The 8245-nt window shown below is 46.6% G+C and overlaps 1 protein-coding gene across 3 annotated transcripts in view; it reads left to right on the top strand.

Annotated features, from left to right (window-relative positions):
- Nucleotides 1-989: 989 nt before the first annotated feature.
- Nucleotides 990-8245, top strand: part of C15H20orf194 (chromosome 15 C20orf194 homolog) — a 147407-nt gene continuing 140151 nt past the window's right edge. For all 3 annotated transcript variants that reach the window (XM_036826165.1, XM_036826166.1, XM_036826164.1), the window contains exon 1: nt 990-1165. In XM_036826165.1, the coding sequence (XP_036682060.1) occupies nt 1083-1165 (83 nt within the window). In that variant the 5' untranslated portion in view covers nt 990-1082. The remainder of the gene's footprint in view (nt 1166-8245) is intronic.

Genomic DNA, 8245 nt, shown 5'->3' with positions numbered 1-8245 from the left:
GAACTTGAGGAAAAAAGTCTTTTCCTTTCTTGAATATGAAAAATAAGTACTTTTAATTTCTAGTTCCTTCTTTTGGTCTTCCCTCAGCTAAACTCGCTGGAGACACCGTAGACACTGTACAGATCGTTTATTTGTAAAAGTAGGATTTTCAGTTAGTGATTTAAGCACCAATTACTGTGGCGGAAAAATAGCTCTAATAGGTTTTAATTGATTATAAAAAGATAAATACAGGACATTTAAGGCATCCTGACAAAGTCAATATACGACGCAGGACAAAATCATTAAATACGTCCTATATATACAGGATGCCTGGAAACTGTCAATTACACAGAAGACTGACGCTCGCTGGGATTGGGTTTCTTGCATACGGCCCTGCAGTCGGAAACGGGTCGAGTCAGAATCTGAACTGTAAAGGGCAGGGATCCTCTGGGCCCCTGTGAGCCCCTAACGTCTGCGCAAGGCTGGGCGCGCACCGCTAACCATAGGTCGGCTAGAAATCGGCTGAATGAAGGGAGGGTGCACAATTGACTAGCAGCAGGTGAGGAAACAGCAGCAAGGAACCGGCCTGGGAGACCGGGACACGAAAGCCGAGCACCAGGGCGGTTCAGATCTCCGCGCCAGGGACCTGCTGCGGCAGCCGAAGGCTTTGCTGGAGGCCGAAGTGGACTGGGCGGGGTGGAACGAGGCCCCGCCCCCGGGCGCGCCCGTGTGCGTGGCTGGGGGCGCCGCAGAGTCCCACTCCACGATGCGAAGCCTGAAGACAGGGCAGAGCGGCGGCGCGGTAGCTTTCACTCTGGGGACCCACGATCCCAACGTCCAACCCGGCCGCCTCGAAGCTTAAGGAGGACTCGACCCGCAGCCGTGCGCTTGCCCCCATCCGCGCTCTTTGCAGGCGTCCGGCTCCGCCCCCGCCCCCGCCCCCACCCCCCGACGTGCCCCCGCCCCCTACGTGCCCCCGCGCACCGCGCCCCCCGCCCACCCGGCACGCCCAGCCGCCCCGCCCGGCCGAAGCGGGCCCGGAGACGCCCCGCAGGCCTGAGTGACCCTCGCAGCGGCGCTGTCCTCCTCCGCCGTTCGCAGCCATGGACGTGTACCCCCCACACCGGCTGGGGCTGCCCCGCGCACGGTCCCCCGGCGGCCCTGGCCGCGGGTCGCCCTCCGTCAGGTACGCGGGGCCGAGGCCGCAGAGGGGCGGGCGGGCGGGCGGGCAGGCGGTTGCGGGCTGTTGGGGTCTGGAGACGCCTCCCGCCGAAGGGCGTGGCCCGATATGGCTTCCTTGCGGACGTTTTTTTCCTGAACGGTTCCCTGACGAACGTTTCCCGAGGAGCGGCTCTCGGTGCAGAGGCTCCCACAATGGTTCCTCTGTGAAGACCCCCTATTATAACATCCCCAACCGCATAGAACATTTCCCCCCGGAAAGATTCGCCTATCGAGAACCTCCACAGTGCTTTCTGTATGATTAATTCACTTGCCTTCCCCATAGGATATTTCCCCCAGAAATGGCCATCTATGGAGACGTCCCCTCACAATAGCGCCCCTTATAGAACCCCTAAATGGGTTTCCCTCGAAATGGCTTACCTCTCATGCTCCCCTACAGTAGGTCTCCTTTAGAGCCTTTCCCTCTCACTGTGCCTTCCCTAGAGAGTACTCCCCTCCCGCCCCCTAGAAACACCCACACGGACAGCATCTTCCCTGTTTCGCGTTTCCCCACCTCCCCCTGCCCCAGCCCGAGCCTCTCCCTCACTCCACGATGGAGAGCTCAGGTTGAGGACAGGTGGAGGTCATTAGGGGCCTGGATTAGGAAAAAGGGGCCAGAATCCCTGAAAGCTGCGGATCCCAGGCCTCAGAGCCTAGAGATAGAGCCCCCGGATGCCTCATTATAGGGAGGGTCCCCGCCCCCTTTCGATATATGAAGATTTTTTTCTGCTGTCTGCTTCCTGTGCCTTTGGGGCTGACCTTGATAGTCTCGGTATTATTCGTGATGGAGCTGGTTTGGGGCCGCCAGTGGAGTGTGGAGGTTGGAATGATGGAGGGGTTGTAGCAGAGACCATTGAGAGGAAGGGAGGAAGAGAGAGAAATGGGCTTTGGTTCTGCTAAACTGTCATTAAACCAGAAGAGGGTTTTTATTTGTTTTGTTTGCTTTTTCTTTATTCTAGCTACTTAACAAAGCAAATACGGTGTTGTTTCCTTGAAAGAAGGTTGTCAACTTACATGTGAGAATGGTCTTTCCTGTATCCTTGTTATGGTATTTAAGGCATTGTATTTTGGAATTTTTGCTCTCAAATCTTTTTTTTCTTTGTTTTGTTTTTATTTTGTTTTAACTCCACCAGATTCATGGAGAACAAGAACTAAATCTTAAAATCCAGTCCCTCTCTTACTTACTGACATTCCTTCTTCCACCCCAGCTATTAACACATGTTGGTTGAATAAATAAAGGATGGGGAGGTGGGACTAGATACCCTTGGTTGCATTTGGGAGTCCTAATTTGCTTCTGATTTGGCAGGTGACGTTAGGTGACATATTTGGACTCCTGTTCTGCTCTTCAGTGGAATTTCAGTGGGCTTTACAGTTCCAAGTGTTTAGCAGCTTGTGGTAACCATCTCCAGTCTGTCCTAACGTTTCTGGCAGCCAGTTTCACTGTTAGAAAGTATTTAAACTTTGAATAAAATAGAAACTGCAGGGCTTCCCTGGTGGCGCAGTGGTTGAGAATCTGCCTGCCAATGCAGGGGACACAGGTTCGAGCCCTGGTCTGGGAAGATCCCACATGCCGCGGAGCAACTGGGCCCGTGAGCCACAACTACTGAGCCTGCGCGTCTGGAGCCTGTGCTCCGCAACAAGAGAGGCCGCGATAGTGAGAGGCCCGCGCACTGCGATGAAGAGTGGCCCCCGCTTGCCACAACTAGAGAAAGCCCTCGCACAGAAACGAAGACCCAACACAGCCATAAATAAATAAATAAATAAAATAAACCCCCCAAAAAAAAAAAAAAAAAAAAAAAAAAAAAATAGAAACTGCACAGGATACTTTAGAACTTGAAGCAGCCACACTTTAAATCCAGGGTCTATGTAGACTTGGGGTTCATCCCATATCATCTTGAGCTTTGAAGTCTGGAGTCCTTGAGACTTTTAGGGAAAAAAGAGCTTCTGAATAAAATCCATCTCTAAAATAACTGCTTCCTTCCTTGTTTCTGGTAGCATGTCAGTATACATTTTTTTTTTTGTAAGTAGTGTTTTTATGTTAAAAAGATCAGTGTTGGCTAACTTTACTAATCATACTCAAACTCCGAATTTTCCATCACGTGGTTTGAGTGAAACTTGTTAGTCTTCAGACATAGGGTAGTGCAAGGAACCCCAAGGCCTGGAGGTTGTATACCTTTGGGAAAAGAAATTTTGTGAAAGTTTCCCTCCTTTCCCTGCCGTTTTTAACTGAACGTGCTTTTCTTACTCATTCAGTCAAGCCTTTCCCAGATTTTGACGTTGAACGTTTCTAGAAGGTTTGTGCTCAGCACTTTCCTGTCACCCATATTTGGCTTCTTTGCTGCACTCTGACACCTGAGTGATGAAAGAGGCGGGCCTAACTGGTGAAGCTACATTCCTAAAGACGCATAGATAGTACTTTGCAGGTGAGTGGTTCTCTTCTAGCAATGGAGTTCATTTTCACAGATGAGCAGTAGAGATCAGGAGTTAAAATATTGTTGCTTAGATCTAGAAGCTTCTTTTTAATGATACGGTGGTCATCAGTGCTGTCCATCAAATATCTTTGGTTTCTGTCTCCTGGGCATGTGGTACCATTGTACTTGCTTGCACCCTTGAAGATGGATATGGCGTTGTTAGTTGCTTTTGGTCAGTGAAATGTGCACAGGAATGATGTGCATCCCTTCATGGTAAAAACTTCTGGTGTGTAATTTGCCGCTCTTTCCCTCTGTTTTGGTGATTGTTGGTGCTCCAGATGGTGGCTAGTCTCAGTCTGGGAACCAGAGCAAGCTTCCAGGTGACCTATGTTTGACACGTAGAGTGAGCAAGAAGTAAGCCTTTGTTTCAAGCCACTGAGATTTTGGAGTTATTACCAAATAACTATCTTTACTTGTACTAAGGAACCAGTGGAAATAGTTGAAATATGCTTTCCTACTTAAGATCTTTTCCTGCAGAGGAATCTGATCCTGCTCAGGACTTGTTTAACAGTTTAAATTTCACTGCCTCTTTATGCAAATAATCCAACATACACTGTACTAGGTACTGTGGATTCAGAGCAGTAAGGCAGGCCTCTGCCCTTCAAGAGCTCCTTTGTAAGTGGAGAGAGGTAAAAATCATAATACAGTGTGGTGAGAAATAAATATTGGGGAGGAAATAGGGCTGAAGGAACAATAATGTAAGAAAGCATAGTCAGTTTGGGGCTCAGCAGTTGGAAGAATGGAGTTGCCATTTACTGATATTGGGAACATTGGAATAAGAGCAGATTTGTGGAGAAAATAGAGTTCAATTTTGGCCTTGTTCATTTGAGTTTCCTAATAGATAGCCAAGTGGAGAAATTGGATTAGCAGTTGGATATATTAGTCTGTAGTTCAGGAGAGAGATTGAAACTGGAAATACCACCCATAATACTGGTGACTCCAAAATTTTTTTTTAAAGTTATGAGACTAGATAGAGACCCAGGGAGTAAATGTAGATAGAGAGGAGGACCAACATCCAAGCCCTGGGATATCCCATGTAAAAAAGGCAGTGTAGCAATGTCTTCCAAATTCTGAGGGTAAATGGTTTCCTACCTCTGAGATAGGGGAAGAATCAAGGATAATCAAATGATAAATGCAAGAATAGACTATTAGATTTGGTAATGTGGAGGTCATTGGCGACCTTGACAAGAACAGTTTTGGTGCAGTGGGTTCAAGAGGATATAGAAGAGGAGTTGAAGACAGTGAGTATAGATAGTCACAGTGATGTTGTTTCAAGGATTTTTATTAGGGAGAGCAGAGTAATAGGGCTGTGACTGGAAGGGCACGAAGTGTTAGAGTTGTTTTTGTTTTTAGGTGGGCAGATAGCATATTTGTAAGTTAATGGGAATGGTGGAGTACAGAGAGACAAATTGATGATTAAAGAGAGAGAAGGGACAATTGCAGGGGTGAAGTCCTTGAGTAGATGAGAGGGAATGGCGTCTAGAATATAAATGGATATGTTGACCTTAAGCTCGATAGCTACATGGACAGTTCATCTGTGGTGATTATATTGACCCAAATACTGGTGAATTGGTAGCTTGGTAGTGGGACAGAGTGAACGTTCTCTTCTGATTACTTCCATATTCTCAGTTAAATAAGAAGGAAGGTCTTTAGCTAAAAATGAAGAGTGGGGGAGGTGTTGGAAGTTTGAGGAGAAAGAAGGTGTAAAATTCATCCAAGAGAGTGGGAAAAAATGAGTTGAATAAGGAAATAGTTTAGGGCACCAGGTGCCCATTTGGCATTTGTGGTCATAAATTTAAGGTGGGTGAGACCCAGTTAGCATGGTTGAATGCTTCCCCTTCAGCTGTGTTGAGCTGCTTGGATGTGGGCACTGTGGGAGGGAGTGGCTGGGGTAGGATAGAGGACGTAATTGGAAAATAGGAGTAAAGGAACTGAGAGGTAAGGATAGTGGAAGGGTTATCTCAGTGCACATTGAGATCATCATGAATTAAGATGGGAGTAGTAATAGCAAAGAGACAATGATCCAGAAGCTAAATCTTGAGGGAATGTGGAGGACTGAATGACCTACAGGTTTGTAGATGTCTGTAACAAGGAGGGATAGTGGGTGGTTATTGTTTGCTGGCATGAAGAAATCATCCAAAATAAAATACAGTTTCTCACAAACAAAGGTGTGTTTCTAGATTAAAAGGACCCTCCAAGAATCCAGCACAGTTAATTTAAAAATATCCATGCCAAGGCACATCATCATGAAATTTTTTTTTTTTTAGAAATTTATTTTTTATTTGTTTATTTTTGGCTGCATTGAGTCTTCGTTGCTACACGTGGGCTTTCTCTGGTTGCAGCCAGCGGGGGCTACTCTTTGTTGTGGTGCACTGGCTTCTCATTGTGGTGGCTTCTCTTGTTGTGGAGCACGGGCTCTAGGTGCTCATGCTTCAGTAGTTGTGGCGTGCAGGCTCAGTAGTTGTGGCTTGCAGGCTCTAGAGCACAGGCTCAGTAGTTGTGGCGCATGGGCTTAGTTGCTCTGTGGCATGCGGGATCTTCCTGGACCAGGGCTCAAATCCGTGTCCCCTGCATTGGCAGGAGGATTCTTAACCACTGCGCCACCAGGGAAGTCCCCACATCATGAAATTTTTGAGCACTATGAAGACAAAAGAATATCTACAAATCACATAGAGTCATGAATCATTAGATTGTAGCAAGAATGGACACTAGAAGATAATGGAGCAAGGAGTGCCTTCTAAAAGAAAATGGGTTCCCACTCAGAATTCTGTATCCAGCCAAACTCTCAGGCAGGTGTGAGGGAACAATAAAGACATTTCACACATGCGAGGTCTCATAGTTTGACTTTCCACGCGCCCTTTATTAAGAACTCACTGGGTGGCGTGTGCTCTAGCAAAAAATTCTGACCGAGGAGTTCCTGTGCTGGAGTTCTTCTATACCATGTATAGGTGGGATTTTTTTCTTGTTAAGGGACTCATAAGGAAGGACCTTTGTTGCTTCTGGAAATTACCAAAGGGCTGGAACCTTTTTTCTTTAAAAAAAAAAATAAATTTATTTATTTATTTATGGCTGCATTGGGTCTTCGTTGCTGCGTGCGGGCTTTCTCTAGTTGCGGCGAGCAGGGGCTGCTCTTCGTTGCGGTGTGCGGGCTTCTCATTGTGGTGGCTTCTCTTGTTGCGGAGCACAGGCTCTAGGCACGCGGGCTTCAGTGGTTGTGGCACGTGGGCTCAGTAGTTGTGGCTCACGGGCTTAGTTGCTTCGTGGCATGTGGGATCTTCCTGGACCAGGGCTCAAACCCATGTCCCCTGCACTGGCAGGCGGATTCCTAACCACTGCGCCACCAGGGAAGCCCCGGGCTGGGACCATTTTTTATTGCCATTTCCCATATTGCTTGCCCTAGTGCTTAGGTCAGTGTCTGGCACATAGTCAGTACTCACTAAATGTGAACTGCTGTTGTTAGCTATTATGAAACACTGCTTGCACTAATTATTTATTGAATGAATAAAGAATAATTACAGGTGAAACTGTGGGCTATGGGTGTTCAGAGAATGAATAATCACAGTTGGAAGCTAGATGGTGGGAAGGTGGGTCACCATAGTGATTTTCTATAGAGAGCGCTTACGTAAAGCCTCACAGAGGCAGGTTATCTCTTCAGGTGATGTTTATTGGTCAGGTACCAATACCCGTGGTTCTCTTTTGGGTTTACAGATCTACAGAAGTGGTAATTGTCCCTGCCTTAAGAAAACTCAAAATACAGAGCAAGACTATGACCTTGTGTGTCTGAAAATGTGAAGTTTCACCTTCAGTATACTTGCTTGGATGCTGGCCAGGGAGGCTTGGTTTGGTGCTATAGAAGTAAAAAGGGTTTGCTTAGTTACGTTTTTATGGCCTTATTTCTGGCCCAGGGTGGAGGTCTAAGTATGGGTTTCCCCCTGCTGTCAGAAAGTAGAGCCTTCCTAGGAAACCTTTTGTAAGGTGAAACAGCCTAAAGCGAAGGAGCAATTACCTTAGAACACATCTTGCTAACAGAGGCACAAAATAAATCAGGATAAAGCACAGATGCTCACAGACACAGTTCAAAGCTATGGAGGCTTGTTGCTGTTATGCTGAGTGTAGTTACCAGGGAAGGAGCTTGGCAGTGCCACTCTCATTGCTCCACTGCAAAACAGATGCTGGCTATCTTTGTTTTTCACCTTTTTTCATAAAAGCAAAAACCCTCTTCAGATTTCTTTCAGTTAGTGAAAACAGGTAGGTCTTATGTAAAAGCGAACTTTGAAAAGCAGGGGATGCCCCTGTCTGCATTTTCACATATGTCTGGGATGACTGTGTTCTGAGGACTCTTATTTAGTGAGTATAGTTGCATTAATAGTGCACAGTATTGTAACAGTGTTTCCTAGCTCTTGGGCTCTTCTGTCATGTTCTAATTTTTGGAGAGGGGGAGTAGATGAGATGCAGATGCCCTCAAGAGTTCCACAGCTTAAATACTGCTTTGCCCTGAAATTAAAAAGAAAAGAAAAAGCAGAGTTTGCTACTTGGGTATTTAAAACTGTTTTCTGTGATTTTGAACCCTAGTTCGA

Source organism: Balaenoptera musculus, chromosome 15 (genome assembly GCF_009873245.2).
Source record: "Balaenoptera musculus isolate JJ_BM4_2016_0621 chromosome 15, mBalMus1.pri.v3, whole genome shotgun sequence".
NCBI lineage: Eukaryota > Metazoa > Chordata > Mammalia > Artiodactyla > Balaenopteridae > Balaenoptera > Balaenoptera musculus.
Note: the sequence above shows the minus strand (reverse complement) of the source record. Positions and strands in the feature narration are given on the sequence as shown.